Genomic DNA, 16,226 nt, shown 5'->3' with positions numbered 1-16,226 from the left:
ACGTTGTGATGTTCCATGAAGATTTATGATTAAACTTTCACATTTATGCTTTAAATTTTTATTTATTTATCGTCAAAATGCTCAAATCCATGCACCACCAAATAATGGAGGGTCAACGTGAACTGTATTCAAGAAATGCTGCATTTAAATATTTTAAACTTTTGAGATATGATTTTGTGAGAATTAGACAAGAGATGAGAGTAAACTTTGGAATTAATCATGACAATTTTGGTCAAGTTTTAACTTAAGGCATAATGTGATGAAATATTGCTGGAAATGTGGCTGAAGGAAGTAGTTGTGTTAGATGTCTCCATATTTATTAAATATAAATCAATGGAAGGTTAAATACAAATGATACATTTCTCTTGCATCAACATGAAAATTTCAGTTTTAATGACATATTAAATTTTGCTGGAATTGTCTGTCATATAATTTTAATTTATATATGTAATTTGAAAGTACCAGTGTTTTCTCATTGCAAGCATTGTATGGTCTGTATATCCCTATTATGCATGTTAGTTTGTGACTGAGGCATCCTTCATTATTCAGGATGAGCTTAACTCATGTTTTTATTTGAGAAATGATGGTAGATCAAATGTTTAGTTAAGAAGGAAAGAAGTCTAGTACCTGTTCAGACTAGAGATGGTGTGTAGTATTATTATCGGTGGATATTTTGAAAAATCTACGGTTATAATACTACCTCCTTATTTTATCCTACATGGGTTTCTGACTGAAATACAAAATTGTTAGAAATGTCTGGGTTTTTAGACCTGTAGTTCAGGTTTAAGTTGTAATAAATATCATGGACAAGTTTTCTCATCAGTGATATTGACCATCGAACTACTGAAAGTAGAACACAGAAAGCTAAACTGTGAATAGTAACTTCAGACTTATCTGATATAATTTTCATGTAGGTAACCTCCAAAATGAATATTTTCATCACAAAGGGGGAATTTGAACCGTTAAATTAGACATCTCCTCGGGTCATGACAACTCGCCATTCACAAAGGTTATGGTAACCGTAATCAGAACACAAACAGTTGCGAACAGTCTCATGTCTAACAAACCGGTCACTAGGTGTTCTTCAATTTCATAGTATGACATGTGATACTTTGTATGATCTTATCCTCCAAATCGAAGGAGAGTTGGGGGTGGGGAAGGGGGGAAGACTAACCCAGGATTTTTGTGATCCTAATTACATTCAAATATTTGTTATCTTCTGTGAATTCTAATCCTGATATTCTCACACTGGAATCTGGCCACCAAGTCTTTATTATATCAAATCAAAATCGCTGACTTAATTGATACCGTCTGAACAAAGCATGGCAGTTGTATTGAAATATCTGGACAAACAGCAGCAGCCAAGAGAAGAGGAGGAGAAATATGTACTCGTCTGTGATGGATAAATCCTTACCAGAAAGATGTGGATTCGTTTCTCGTATATACAAACAACTTGCTCCCCAAAGTATGGTTCAAAAAGAAGACATCACACACAATATTCTATGTTTGTCAAACTTGTGTACAATTGTTTCTCATAATCTCACAAGCCAGGGATTGTTTTGGTTAGGGGGTGTCATGTGTTAAATGCGATCAACCGAAAAACTTTGTTATTCTAATTATTGAGGACTATAACACAACTCTGTTGAACAACTATCAAACACAATTTTGCAACATGCATATGCAAAGTGTATATATGTTAATATGCATATTCAACATGCATGGTATTCATTCAGATTAATATCATAGTCTGCAGATTGTTCTTGTTAAACAAAAGAGAAAGTTGTAGAATCTCTTGTTTCTTACCTTCTTTCAACAACAACAAAAAGAAAGACAGAACTTGGCATTTTGCAATGAACTCTTTCTTTGGCCAAGTATTGTGTTCCTTTGTATGTTAAACTATTGTAGCCAAGAGTTAAAATGTAGTAAGACAAGCCCAATTTGATATAAACTTTTAAAAAAATGTCAAAAATACTTTTCATTTAACCAGGGATTCAGTCAAGATTACAGACTTAATATTAATCTCTGGTTTCACATATTCATTAGTTCACTAACAGTTGCCTAGTTTAGGACATTTAGGGCTAACAACTAGAGGATTTGGCACAGTACCTTATTATTTCTGCTGCTTCTATATTTTTATATGAAATCTTTGAAGAGATGTCTTTTCATACTTTGCTTGTTGAGGGACTTTGAATGTTGATAGATAGAAACCTGACAACAACCCTGGAAAAGTAATAATTATATTTAGATCTATTTTGGTTTCATTTTATATTAAACTTTCACCAAAAAAAAGAAAACAACTTTTTGATTTGTGTAGCATATACAAAAGTACTAAATTAAAAACCTGTTTGCTTGTTTGTTTATTATATTGTTTCTTGTTACATGTTCTGTCCGATTTATCAAAAGTAAATATTGCAATAAACAAGTGAAAACTTGAAACAAAATTGTTTGTGTTGAGGTTGGTTTTACAGTGTTTATGATGGACTCGGTTTTTGCTGTTAGGATTGTGTACATTTCTCGAGTATTACTTCATGAACAGAACACTGGCAAATGCTAGAAACTCAAATAACAAGTCCACATGTTTAAACTTTAACAAGCAATTTAATGCCATATGCCCCTTCCCAGCCCCCCCCCCCCCGCCTCTGAGTAACTTGGATTTGGAAGACAATATGTATGGTGTATAGACTCATTCGATCTAGGTTTGGTGGGAGATGGGTGGGTTGTGGGAGGGAGGTTGGTGTGGAGTACTGGTGAACCAGGAGATGGGATACAGGGTGCCAGATATGTTCCTATTATCCACATTAATGAAAGGACAATATTCAAAATGACAGTCCTCTCAAAGAGGGATGCCGAGACCTAGCAGTACTGACAACATATCAACACTTCATTATTCCCTATCCTCATACCTGCTGATGATAGAGCCCTTGCATAGAGGGAAGCTGAGACCTATTCATTATTCACTATCCTGATAACTGCTAGCATCAAGACTCATGGTGGAAGTCTGTTGACAAGAAAATCACAAAGGCAACCATACAGTGTGGTAAGGACACCAGCCTCTCTCAGATGAACATTTCAACAGCATATAACTAACGTGTGTATTATGTAGAAATACACAATATTCCCCTCCCAAGCCTATGATATTGGGGGCTGAAAGATATGGAACAGACTTGCCGAACCAGCTACTCGGATATTATTAGACTGCTTTGGCAAAAAAACATCAATCGGAAGACATGATTTCAGAAAACACAGCTTAGTTTATTGGTCAACATTAGATTATATCTGCACATACAGTTCATGGCAAAAAAAATGATGTAAAAATAAGTATAAAATGAGCAGCTGCTTGATAGGGATTTTCCTTTGGGATTAATTCAAAGTTGTGAAGGCAAGATCTTGGATGGACTGGGTCTAATCTTGTGAACAAGGGTGGTAGGACTTGTAGGTCACAACACCTGTGGAAAAAGAAAGAAGGCGCTGTTTTACTGGGCAAATTAGTTCTCAAAGATTTCACTGTATGACGGACTCTATCTATTAAACAAACATAGGAATTAAGAACCAATAGCACATTGCCAAGGCACACAGTTCCTAGAATATTAAATCAGTTTGGTGTGAGTGGTTAATTGAGCCAAGTTTTACTTTTTTTATACTAGATTGTGAAGCCACATAAAATATTTTAAGGTGTAAAGAGATTTTGCTTCATATATTGATGACTATAATGTGAGATGACAAGGAAGTCACTAAAATAGATCTGTAGTACTATAATATAAATCACAATATTTTTTTCGTTATGACCAGCTGGAGACAAATATAATGCTGCTCTTATCTTGTTTTCTGCCAATTCTGTTATTTTATGTACGTGGTTTAATGTGAGCAACTTTTCAGGTAACTTCAGTCTCATGTGATCATGCATCCATATTGATTACATCATACAGATAAAAAATAAACATAATAATCGCTGATGTAGCACTCACCACCTTCGTAGTAGTCGTAGACTTTGATGAAAGCTGGTCTCGTATTCTTCACGTGGATGTCCCTCTTCAGCACCAGAACAAAACTGGTTGAGTACCCTCGTGAAAACTACAAGAGAACAATCATAGAATTGAGAATAAGGAGGTATCGACTTAACTCTCTACAGCTTTAAGGGGTGGTTTAATAGTTGAATGCCTCTATAGTGCTTGCATTATGAGCAGTGCGTTAGCGTGGACGGGTAAAGTGTTTCACTTCTAACATATTAACCACCTTGAGATTTGAGCATCAGAACATCATGCTTATATGTGAACAACTCAAGTATTTCACTATAGTGACATATTCTGAATAATGAGATTTCAGACAGGAATTACATATTTAAATTAAGCATGTAAAAGATTTATATACCCCAAATATGTATACTGGAATGATTCCTTTCTATGCCTTTTAGGTTGAACCAAATCTTCCATTTCAATTGAATATAATTACCATCACAGCTAGCATAATTTAGCTAATAACGAATCAGCAAGCAAGCAACTACACACATGCTATTATTCTACAGTAAACATGAAACTGCTGCTGATTGGATGTGCTTTATGTTTTCAGTTACCGTATTGATGATTTTTTGGTCCTAAATAATCTTCAAACCTTGCACTACAAAACAACAGCACTTGGACATATAAATATGCCACAAAATAGAAATAACGAGTAAATACAGTTATTGAATCTTACTTGATTGAAGTACAACGAGAAAGGTTTGCTCTCCTCAAAGTGATCGTATCTCATCAAGCCAATGTCTTGTCCAGTTGAGTATAAATAATCAATGTATCTATCCAACTCATTTGTATCCACGGAATAACCTGATACCATCTTTACGTCGACTACGGCCATATTGGTAAACTCGTTTTGTTCGTCTAAATATCTGAAGGAGGAGAATAGAAAGGTAAAATCCAAAGTTGAAAGCACAAATATGGAACAAGCCTATACATCGTACACCTTCATATTCTTGAAACAAATTTAAGATTGTTATTCTTTCAGCCTGGTTTGAATTCCATGCAAGCAATTCAGTTTCAGAGCACTTATCTTCTTTTCTGTGAACTTGCTGTCATTTTCCTAATTTTCAAGATCATTGAATTTAACAGCAAGGCTTATATTCAATGAAATGCATTGCTCAAACCTCTCTTTAGTGTAAACCTTTCATCATTGTTGAAATTTATCCTTGCACCAGGGATTGAAGTTCACCAAGGTACTTATCCTTGCACCAGGGATTGAAGTTCAACAAGGTAATTATCCTTGCACCAAGGTACTTATCCTTGCACCAGGGATTTAAGTTCACCAAGGTAATTATCCTTGCACCAGGAATTGAAGTTCACCAAGGTATTAATCCTTGCACCAGGGATTGAAGTTTACCAAGGTACTTATCCTTGCACCAGGGATTGAAGTTCACCAAGGTACTTATCCTTGCACCAGGGATTGAAGTTCACCAAGGCGATAATCCTTGCACCAGGAATTGAAGTTCACCAAGGTATTAATCCTTGCACCAGGAATTGAAGTTCACCAAGGTGATTATCCTTGCACCAGGGATTGAAGTTCACCAAGGTATTAATCCTTGCACCAGGGATTGAAGTTTACCAAGGTACTTATCCTTGCACCAGGAATTGAAGTTCACCAAGGTGATTATCCTTGCACCAGGGATTGAAGTTCACCAAGGTGATTATCCTTGCACCAGGGATTGAAGTTCACCAAGGTACTTATCCTTGCACCAAGGCTCAAATTCTGATTTTTTTTTGGCATAGTCGTCATTGTTTTGATAAGCAAGAAATGAGGGCGAAATTTTCACCAGATATGATGAACATTTGCTGGTCCAATTCAATCTATTATAGCACACAACCCCAACATAACCTGTGGGAGAAAAACTAGGTTTGCTATACCATTGCTTTATTTTGATTTCCTGCTCACTGGATTGTCTGTGGAAGTGTGCTAAATTTAGCATCAAAAGCTGTTTTGCTTTAAATTTATGCCACAGATGGCCGGAAATGATCATATTTTTAATCTGCTATGCTTGCAAATCGAGGCTTTTCCATTTCAAAACATGCAACTAGCACATTCTAACCTCCAATAAGTCAACGCTATATCGGAACTACACTGCATTAAAATTAAATAAATGTTGAGCAATGATTGTATATACTCACGATACTGTTATGTCCAGATGAACTCTACTACAGTCCTGCCGGGGAGTGTGATCTCTAGCTTCAACCTGGACATCAAAATACTGACTGACAATTCGCAAAACTGGCAAGTTATACTGCATCACAGCCTGATGAAAATAAATTAAACGTACATATTTCAAAATGAAATGCAATTTCACTCAATTTTTTGCCACATAGCATATACGTACACATCGTTAGCAACTTAGCAGCAAACATAATTAATCATTAATTAATTAAATGATTAAGACAGAAACTGAAACCAGATTGGCCAAGAACAGCCTAGGATTAGTACCTGCAGTGATCTCAAGTTTTAAAACAACAGAGCTAATCAGCCCTCAGTTGGTGCAATACGCTCTGAGCTATCAGCCCTCAGTTGGTGCAATACGCTCTGACAACATATATACTATATATAATAAGTTACTTTTCAATTTTCTTTTTTAGGTTTAATAAAGTTTGTGGTACAAAACTTTATAATGGGTTGAAAACAACTACAAAATAATTCTAAAGGAAAGTCTTACGCTCTTTAACTGAAGAGCATCACCCACATGTATTCTTATTGTGTTATATTTAGAATCAAGCGGTGTCCGATTTTTCACTGTTAATTTGTGCTGTATTATGAATTTTTTTAATGATTATTATAAAGTGTTTCTCACACATTTAGCAGGAACTTGCAAAGAAAGTTTCTGTGTTTTCTATATATATACATAAGTTAAATTCAGCTTATTTAATGAAGTTTGAAAACTCCAGGCATAAACTGCGACACATAGAATAATAATGTCGAGCTGCGTTACCTGGAATAAGACACATCCTTCGCCTTCACCAAATACACGCAATGTATTAGGACACTGTCGTATGTCAAATTCTTCCATGACCAGATCATTTTCGTTTGTAACCTCGCAATGTTCATGCTGCAAGTCGCCTTCAGTCGTGGAAATATCTACAACGACTGATTTGTCGTCGCTGTGAAGTTCGGCGTAGGAAGCCAGAGCCTCAAGCCCGATGACTGTGTCCTGTGGGAACCAAAAAAAAAATGCTATGAAACTAGTGACATAATGGCAATAGAGCATTGCACTATAATTCATACATGCGAAGTTTCTTCTTTAAATTAAATCTTATGAATGTGGATTTATTCCGATAAAGCATTAGGACAACTAAGAAAGGGAACATGTGACGACTGGCATCATTTAATAAAGGAAATCCTTGTTCTAATCAAAACAAAAAGCTATACTGATATAATGGTTATAGCATCGGGGCAGTGGACTACTTCATGCATGTGAAGTTTCTTCTTTAAATTAAATCTTATGAACGTTGATTTATACCGATAAAACATTAGGACAACACAGAGAGGGAACATGTAACCACTGGCATCAGTTAATTATGTAAGGAAATTTGTGTTCTGAGCGATACTTAAACTTGTCTAACAGAATATACTTTCAAAAAGACAGTGTGTCATTCACCTGCACGACACAGAACTCGAGTTTTAAGCCATTCTTGTATTGAACTATCTGATCAACCAATGAATTAGAAGTGTATTAGACCAATAACAACAATAAAAACAAAACAAAAACAGACTGTAAAGCTATTAGACTAACCTGCGTGGAAGTGAACCCTCCATGACTGTTCCGCTGCTCGTTAAGCCATTCTACAATTAGTTGTGCATCCAGAAGGAACTGTGGGTCATCTTGGATAGCCTTCAGATAGATTAGCAATACATATGAGGTCATTTCTATTTCTGCTGGATCAGCTTTGCAGCTGCCTGCTTCCCCCTCACAGGGAGGGGCATCATCCCGGGTCCAGTGTAACGTGCCATCTGGATCGTAAAAGAAAAAATATTTTAAAAAAAAGTGAAAACATATTTTCATAAAACATTTTCATATCATATTTGGAAAACATGTTTTTGGAGAAAATATAAAAATGTGAAAGTGATGACTGCACAATTGCACTGATGGTTGCACAAATTAAAAAAAAAGGTTGCTTTCTTCATCGTCTCTATGGCAACAATAATATAATATGGCACATCAAAGTATTCAATGAATATTTGATTATTTATCAAGAGCTAGCTATGCACAAGTTCATTTGATCACAAACAAAAGGAAAGAAATGTTACTGCTGGTAAATGGTTGATATCATATTATATTGCTGTTATTAAAGATGAAAATATCAAATTTTTACATGAGTCAAACTTTTGGAGATTTACTAGAAAAACAACATTTCTGAGAGAAAAGCACGAATGAAGAGTGAAAAGTTGACCTGAATTACCATCTTATCATCTTACCTCCTGTGACAGCTATTTCCTGTAACTTGGTCAAGCCTGATCTGTAGATGGGGTTTATATTCACCTTTGCTAGAGCATATGTAACAAGGGCAAGTGTGTAGGTATCGTCTATCCCGTCATCAAGAGCCCGGAATAAACAATAACCTGCTCGGAACATGACTGTACTCTGAAAGGCAAATTTTTCATATTTCAATGAACCAGCCATTGTATATCATGCATTTGTCCAATGCTGAGATATTAAGTAGCAGTGCATCAAAATGAAGATGATTATTCAATTTAAAAAGTTTAAGAAATTGTTATAATGGTTTTTATATACATGGATTAAAGGGATTTGGGAAACATTTGGAATCCTCGTAAAGAATTCAATTCTTGGCCCAAAAATGAAGCTTTTCGAACTTTCATTCGGAATAATGATTTTCTCTACCAAGAGCTCACAAAATGTTTGGTATAGAATTAGAAATAGCACCCTGGAACCACACATGATTTTGAGCACAATTAAAACCAAATCAGTATTTAAGCCCAACATTTTAAAAAATTATCAAGGGTATAAACCTTACAAAATAATTAATTTTGGCTTTAAACATTGAAAGTTTTCAAACTTCATTCGGAATGTTGATTTTCCTTATACTGAGAGCTCATAATAAGCTTGGTATAGAATTAAAAACATTCAGGATTCTTGCCCAAAATTTGAAAAAAAACATAAGGCTATATATAAAGCCTTACAAAATACTTAAATTGGCCAAAAAATGAAGGTTTCAAAATTGGTCAGGATAGTCGAGTTATGATACATAAAGAGAGCCAATAAACAGATTGGTATATAATCAGAAGGAAAACCTTAATGCTGGCGTCACACTGTCCCGAAGTTGACATCAGATGGACACACGATAAAGAAAATGTTCAAATTCGGCTCTGATCGTAAAAACATCGGGCCATTCGTGAGGGCGTCTTAAGCCATCGTATGACCGCCGGTGGAGTTTTTCAGGCTCCGGCAGCAACTTCGTGAGTGGTGGCAAAATCTTTGGCATGCCAAAAAATTGCCCGAAGACCTTGCGAAGGTTCATTTTCGTGTTGAATTCGTGTGTCCATTTTGCCCATCGTAAGGCCATCGTGATGGCATCTTGTCAAATCGTGTCATCTTCGTTTTTACTTCGTGTGATCATCGTTGCCATCGGGCATTTTCGCCTCACGAAGACGATACGAAGGAAACAAGAAGCTGTCCGATTGTCCTAGGAAGGCAACACGACTACGTGAAGCCCTCGCAATGCCGTCGAGTAACCATCGTATTATAGTACGATGACATCGAGATGGGACCACGGTGTCGGCGAAGACAGCCGAATTTGAGAACCTCAAGCGTTTCCCAGGGGTCACTTTAACGTGGACATATAAAGGCCAGCCCCAGAGCATCTTCCTCAGTCAGTCCTGAGCAACTCAACAGAAGGCGCTTGTAAACTCACAAAGCTATAATCGCTATCACAATTCAGTTCCTGCAGAATGGGTGATGAGACAACCAGGAAAAAGAAGGCGGCAGCATTGCTTCTTTTGAGGCACCTCCAAGAACAGGATGAGAAACTTTTACAGGTAAACATTGTCTTATTTCACTTTGTCATTCTTGCTATTTGTCTTTCTAGCATTCGACAATGTACTTATCTTGTTTTGCTTTTTATTTTCCAGGGCAGGAACAACCAGCGGCGAAGGAGGAAACCGAGGTCTATATGGGTCAGGAAATGGCTATCTGACAAAAGAAGAGAACGCTATGGCCACTATAGCACTCTACTAAATGAGCTGAAGACAGAAGATGAGAAGGCCTTCTACAACTACACAAGACTTCCCAGAGGCCTCTACGATGAGGTCTTGCGAAGGGTAGAAGGCAGAATAGAGAAGAAGGACACATGGTACAGAAAGTCCCTTCCTCCTGGTCTCAAACTGTCAATCACTCTACGACACCTGGCCTGCAGTGATAATTATCCAAGCCTGTCCTACAATTATAGAGTTGCTCCAAATACCATCTCCCTCGTCATTAATGAAGTTTGCGATGCCATCAAAGCCGAGTTTGCTGCTGAGGTGATCCAGTGTCCTACTAAAACTGAAGAGTGGACAGCCCTTGTCGAGCAGTTTGAGAAGAGATGGCAATTTCCACACTGCTGTGGTGCTCTGGATGGCAAGCATGTGGCGGTCACCTGTCCTTGGAATACTGGCTCTGTGTACAGAAACTACAAGGGCTTCTTCTCCATTGTCCTCATGGCCCTGGTCGACGCAGACTACAAGTTTCTCTGGATTGATGTCGGCTCTGATGGTTCCAGCAACGATGCCAGTATATACAATGGGTCAGAACTGAAGGAAGGCCTGGAGAGTCCGAACAACATATTCAATCTCCCTAAAGAGAAGTCTCTACCTGGTGATGACGTTCCTGTCCCATACTACATAGTAGGGGACAATGCTTTTGGTATCAACAAGCGCCTGATGAACCCGTTTTCCATCAGAAACATGGAGCACAATGAGAGAATATTTAACTACAGGCTCTCCAGAGCCAGGCGTGTAGTTGAGAATGCCTTTGGTATTCTGGCACACAAGTTCCGAGTTTTGCTGAGGACCATGAACCAGAGGCCAGAGACATGCAGAAAAATCATCACAACTTGTGTGATCCTTCATAATCTCATCAGACTGAGATATCCAGCCACCCACAACAACCTGATGGACTTGGAGGACCAGAACCAGAATGTTATCCCAGGGGCATGGAGAAATGACAAAGTTCTCCTGGATGTTTACCATGAGAGGGCAAGGAACACTGAAACCCAGGAGGGGAGGCAAATTAGAAGATACCTCGGCCACTACTTTACCTCAAAGGCTGGTTCGGTGCCATGGCAGGACAAGATGATCCTGTAATTATTCCAACAAAGCAGTGACAGTAAAATGAATACAGAGACACTAACATTGTGACGATGAACAGATTATATTCACATATTGCATTGTAACTTAAAGCGCAATGTTTATGGAGTAATAAATTTTGTTGAAAGTTTGATTGAAACCACTTGTTCTTTTTTTTTTACTGATTAATAAAATGAACGCCAAACATTTAGATGGTATAAAAACCTCAAGTTTCCAGAATTTAAAGTCCCATACTACTTTAAACATAGAAATTAAAATAACTAATAAAGTAAGGATAAAGGACCAAAAAAAGAACAAATTCTGAAAATATCAGTGACAATTTTTTATTATATACAATCTCAAGTTTCTGAGTGATTTTTGGGGAATTTTTTCTGGAACTGTCTCTGATTATATTGCTGGAACTATCTTTGATTATTTATCTGGAACTGTCTCTGAATTTCTGGTTACTGGCTTTTGTCATAAGTGTCGTCATGTGGCACTAAAACCGAGAGTTTGATGTCTTTGTTGATATTTTCACTGTCGTCTGGGTTTAGATATTGGCGGAGGCTGTCCTGGGTAACATTGTTTTGGGACTGCTGAACTGGTAGAGGAGGCGGAGGAGGACTCTGGACTGGCTGCTGGGGTGTTACCTGCCAAGGACCTCTGATTTTCTGCTGAGGAGGCTGAAAAGGAAGTTGGACGAATGCAGCCTGGCGAGGAGAAGGTTCGTAGCCCTGAGTAGAAGTGTTAACTGGTTGGAGGGTTTGGTACTGCTGCTGTTGCTGTTCTAAGTTGTACTGCTGGTTCGCCTGCTCTACGTAGCCACGCTCCTTGGATCTCCACACTGATGCCGTGGGTGGGTTCCTTGGCCACTGTCTGGGACCGGGCTGGAACTCTGCTGACGGTGAAGAGGTAGCTCTGCTGGCGGAGTAGTAAGTACCGATGGGGAGGGAACTCTCCTGTTGAAGTTGGTCGACTCTTGAGTAGGTGACAGATGTGCAGACTGGAATCACAGCACCTGGCATCTGCTGCTGCGGTTGCTGTGACTGGAATGCTGATGGGACCTCTTCTAAGGGACTGATCTGGTCGCCAGCCGCTTCCCTCATCCTGAACTGTCTGGACACCTTCCGGTAACTGGAAGAAAAAAAAAATAAACAGTATAGGATTAATACAAGCTCAAAATGTGCATGCAATAATATGTGTGGCATCAAATATATGAATTTCAAATGTTTGCAATTTATAAACTTACTGGTTAAAAACTGTGGTGATATCCTCATACGCAGGTTCCAGGCAGACATCATGCAGACGATCCAGTATGGTTTCCAGGTACTTGCAGAAAGGAGTGGCCGTGTTGACTTGCTGCTCACGAGTGATGAACTGAACCAACCTATCTTGGAGATCACGGGATGCTCCGCTAACTCTCATCTCCATGGTAGGAGACTCGGGTCGGTCCTCAGAAGCTGTTCTGGTCCTGGAAGGAGGTCTGGGTGTAGGGTAACCAGTGTACTTCTTGGTGGGCTCCCTGGGTTCGTCTGCAAGACTGTCTGCCATGGTACTGTCGTCACTCCCAGCCAGCTCACCCGTCTCAGCCAGGGCCAACTTGTCCTTAAACTGCAAAGACAAAAAAAAACATAAGGACATTTGAAAGTTATATTTGGAAACACAAAGTTTGGAAATTGAAAATTTACAACAAAGTTCAGTTTGAATTTAATTCCAATGATATACTCACACTAGCTGGTGTATCCTTTTTGTGTCGTCTGATGTGTGGCTTCAGGAACCCAAAGACCCGGCGGATGAACTTGTCACGGTCACTGTCATTCTCACTGGCCTCCTCAGTAAGGATAGGGTCTTCCTCCTCACCACTCGACAAACCATCACCGGACCTCTTCTGGGATTTATTCTTGGGTTGGCCCTCCCGCAGCTTCGAGAATCGAGTCCTCTGTGTGCGGTACCATTTCTGAATTGAATCATCTGCAATGACAGAAATCAAAACAAATGATTAGTGCAATCATTGAAATGTTCAGTGACAGCAATGCATGTCAAGTATCTTAAATGGATTTCAAATATTTCAAAGTGAGCGAATGTAATTTTTGTTTATACTTACAATCCACCCCGTACTCCGCAGCCTTTCCCTCCCATAGTTGCCTCCTCAATGCCTTGTCTTTGTACTGTTTGTCCTTCATGTCATACAGTAGCTTCTTACTCTCTACCCAGCGAGCGATTACCTCCTCATTCGCCTCTGTGAAGCTGTATGGTGCACCAGGGGGTGGGTTCTCATTTTGGGCCTTGCCTTTCCCTTTTTCGCCCTTGCCCTTGCCCACTTTAGGCTTGGACTTGGACTTATCTGCAGGGAGGGCGGGGGAAGCTGACTCAACTGATAAGATACCAAATGGAAAACATATTAAGTACATTCAGAACAACAAAGTCTGGGAATATATAAAAAAAAATCAATAACCCCCCTTGCTCCCAATGTATACCAAAAATAAGTTATAAATATTTACCTTCATCATCCAAGGATTCGGGCTGTCTGTTACGAGGAGGATGGGGAGAAGGTGAATGATACCGGGACTCTTGGGACTGCTGAGGAGACCTTTCAGACTGCTGAGGAGACCTTTCAGACCGCTGAGGAGACTTTGAACCCTCTGGGGACCGCTCTGGAGTTTTACTTGGAAAAGAGCTGACATCTTTCTTGGATTTTCTCCCCTTCTCTCTCTGGTTGGAGACTCAGTGCTGTCTTCTTGGACCTCTAAATCCTCATTTTCCTCTGCTTTTCTCTTCTGATTTCTGTATTTACCAGCCAGTTTCTTCCCCCTGCTTTTCCCTGCCTTGGGCGGCATGGTAATTTTTAATTAAATTTGAAATAAATGAGTGTTCTGCTCCCAATAGTCTCCGATCAGCAATTGAATTTCCCACGGTCGGCTGAAGGTTTATACCATCTGGAATACCATCAGGTCACGTGACGCCTTCTTGACCTACTTCGAACGCATCGTACTCTCAATACGACGTCGTGTAGCCATCGTGTAGCCCTCGTGTTGCCTTCGTGTCTCCTGCGGGTGAACAATTTAATAAAAATGTACATCTTCGTATTGCCTTCGTGTGTGGTCCGGGTGCCATCGTGTGACCTTCTGTAGGCATCGTACTTGCTTCGGCTGTTGTTTGGCTGTTGACCAAGTTCGGGGCCATCTTCGCGCGAAATTCAAAATTCCATATTCGTGTGGCCATCTGGTGTCAATTTCGCGACAGTGTGACGCCTGCATAAAGCACACCTACTCAACCAGTCCCTCTAGATATATTACAGGATATAACAGAAGCATGTGAAAATTGATTACCAAAATCTATGTAAAATACAACCAAAGTGAAGTACAGCACTTAAATGTAACTCACTGTTGCTGGTTCCCCAGCTTCAATCAGTGCAATAGTGGTATAGGCAGTTAGGGTTACACCATTGGAGTGACCACCCTGTGAGAAGAAGCATAATTAAGAGAAAACACATCATTAAACTTCTTGTAGGGAAATTATATTTGCCCGCGCAGCTAAATTTCAACTTCAACTTCTAGCTGTTATGAATCTTAATGAAGCAGTTGCCCCAACAGTTTCATATTTTTTGTTACTGCATTATTCGTATTCGCATCACTAATTTTCCTTAATATAGATGGTTTTTGACAAAGACGTCCTATTCCACACACGCACAAAAAAAAGGTCCAGATGCTGCATATGTACGAATATTAGCTTCGCTCCCTTTCGGAACATTGTTTACACTCACTTTGTAAAAGCAAAACAAACAAATCAGTTCAAACTTGTAATTTCATCCCTGAGTGTCAGTATGGCAATACATCTACAAAACATTGACCCTTTGACATGAAATGTCCTAAATGATGCAAGCAATATTTGAACCTTATTGTCAGAGGTGTTTATCAATATGGCGATAGGGTGAACTTGTAAGCTTGCATCCATTTGGACTTGTTGACAAATAAAAGTCTCATTGGCTCATTCTTTGCAAAAGGGATAAAAATACTTGAGGAAAAGAATGCACCTCATCTACAGATAATAATGTGATCGTAGGGACCTTGACAAAACGAAATGAGATGACTATAAGGCCATCATGCTTGACCAGCATCGTTTTACACACCTGCATAGATTTGCGTATGATTCTCCCTCGTGGAATGAAGCATCCAGTATCATCATCTAGTGCGTTGTTAACCAACCAATCCCTCGTTACTTCCAAATCTCTGCTGTCAATCTCTATGAATTCTGAGGCCATTGCAAACGACTTAAGAACAAAAGCTGTCAACCTAATCGAAACAGAAGGGAGGTAGCAAACATATATTATACCATTCATTGCTTAAATTTAAATTGAAGATTTACATTCATTGTGAAATATGTCTGGATTTATAATGCACCAAAACTAGCCGCAGCTTTATGTATAGTAACATATACCCTGAACTTTGCTTTGTAACACACAGTACTTACTCTTAATCTAATCTTAATTAACAGACAGACAAAATTCATTTCACAGTATAGTTCTCTTGGAGTTGACTGCCATATTATTCAACTAAGTTAATTGATGTAATACACAGCTTGAACTCTTTGCATCGATTTAAAGTGAATACAGCCTACCTGCACACACACCTTAATCTCAATTCACTGTCAGGCCTGTTAAACTGCCCCCTTTTGCACAACCCACCATCTACCCCCCTCTCCCCCTGTATTGTAGAAATGTTAATCCTCTCATGTGACCCTCTTTGCGAGTATACACTTGAAAGCTTCTGACAGAGGAACAAGAAACCAATGATTAGGAAAAACTTTGCAATATATGTTTTTATCAATGTTTAAGGTTATCCTGATTATGCCTGAAGATAATCACAATGAAACATAAAAACAGTCTGAAATTTGAATACATACTTTGTAGCATGTTA

General features: G+C 38.8%; 4 protein-coding genes across 6 annotated transcripts in view; 1 reads left to right on the top strand and 3 right to left on the bottom strand.

The window, feature by feature from the left end:
* The window catches only part of LOC139966220 (uncharacterized), a 36,645-nt gene extending 33,542 nt beyond the window's left edge, over nt 1-3,103 (bottom strand). Inside the window, exon 1 of the mRNA XM_071969035.1 lies at nt 2,904-3,103. The gene's annotated coding sequence lies outside the window, so the exon portion shown is untranslated. The remainder of the gene's footprint in view (nt 1-2,903) is intronic.
* Nucleotides 3,104-3,231: 128 nt separating this feature from the next.
* The window catches only part of LOC139966088 (pregnancy zone protein-like), a 53,306-nt gene continuing 40,311 nt past the window's right edge, over nt 3,232-16,226 (bottom strand). For both annotated transcript variants that reach the window (XM_071968789.1, XM_071968797.1), the window contains 9 exons: nt 15,440-15,602; nt 14,695-14,769; nt 8,446-8,611; nt 7,763-7,980; nt 6,962-7,180; nt 6,153-6,277; nt 4,693-4,882; nt 3,966-4,071; nt 3,232-3,446 (listed from right to left, as the gene is read on the bottom strand). In XM_071968789.1, the coding sequence (XP_071824890.1) occupies nt 3,403-3,446; nt 3,966-4,071; nt 4,693-4,882; nt 6,153-6,277; nt 6,962-7,180; nt 7,763-7,980; nt 8,446-8,611; nt 14,695-14,769; nt 15,440-15,602 (1,306 nt within the window). In that variant the 3' untranslated portion in view covers nt 3,232-3,402. The remainder of the gene's footprint in view (nt 3,447-3,965; nt 4,072-4,692; nt 4,883-6,152; nt 6,278-6,961; nt 7,181-7,762; nt 7,981-8,445; nt 8,612-14,694; nt 14,770-15,439; nt 15,603-16,226) is intronic.
* On the top strand, nt 8,693-11,341 carry LOC139966171 (uncharacterized). The gene is made up of 2 exons (XM_071968937.1): nt 8,693-10,023; nt 10,117-11,341. Exons 1-2 carry the CDS (start codon nt 9,937-9,939, stop codon nt 11,326-11,328), a joined length of 1,299 nt encoding a protein of 432 aa, XP_071825038.1. The 5' UTR covers nt 8,693-9,936; the 3' UTR covers nt 11,329-11,341.
* Nucleotides 11,438-14,665, bottom strand: LOC139966102 (uncharacterized). Of its 2 annotated transcripts, XM_071968812.1 has the most exons (5): nt 13,812-14,665; nt 13,415-13,684; nt 13,040-13,281; nt 12,560-12,921; nt 11,443-12,444 (listed from the first exon to the last, which is right to left on the bottom strand). In XM_071968812.1, the coding sequence occupies exons 2-5, from the start codon at nt 13,491-13,493 to the stop codon at nt 11,775-11,777; spliced, it is 1,353 nt and encodes a 450-aa protein (XP_071824913.1). In that variant the 5' UTR covers nt 13,494-13,684; nt 13,812-14,665; the 3' UTR covers nt 11,443-11,774. The 2 variants fall into 2 exon arrangements, with proteins under 2 accessions (XP_071824906.1, XP_071824913.1); XM_071968805.1 differs by lacking the exon at nt 13,812-14,665 and having other exon boundaries at nt 11,438-12,444; nt 13,415-13,736.

The sequence above is a fragment of the Apostichopus japonicus genome, chromosome 1, assembly GCF_037975245.1.
Source record: "Apostichopus japonicus isolate 1M-3 chromosome 1, ASM3797524v1, whole genome shotgun sequence".
Lineage (NCBI taxonomy): Eukaryota > Metazoa > Echinodermata > Holothuroidea > Aspidochirotida > Stichopodidae > Apostichopus > Apostichopus japonicus.
The sequence above is the reverse complement of the archived record's forward strand: the minus strand, read 5'-3'. Positions and strand labels throughout refer to the sequence as shown.

What these genes read in the sequence shown, in the direction of transcription:
- LOC139966171 (XM_071968937.1), top strand. Translation starts at nt 9,937, where the DNA reads ATGGGTGATGAGACAACCAGGAAAAAGAAGGCGGCAGCATTGCTTCTT. An exon ending in AGGATGAGAAACTTTTACAG is followed by an intron (nt 10,024 to 10,116) that starts GTAAACATTGTC and finishes TTTATTTTCCAG; the next exon opens with GGCAGGAACAACCAGCGGCG.
- LOC139966102 (XM_071968805.1), bottom strand. Translation starts at nt 13,721, where the DNA reads ATGTACTTAATATGTTTTCCATTTGGTATCTTATCAGTTGAGTCAGCT. An exon ending in AAAAGGATACACCAGCTAGT is followed by an intron (nt 12,922 to 13,039) that starts GTGAGTATATCA and finishes TTGTCTTTGCAG; the next exon opens with TTTAAGGACAAGTTGGCCCT. An exon ending in ATCACCACAGTTTTTAACCA is followed by an intron (nt 12,445 to 12,559) that starts GTAAGTTTATAA and finishes TTTTTCTTCCAG; the next exon opens with TTACCGGAAGGTGTCCAGAC.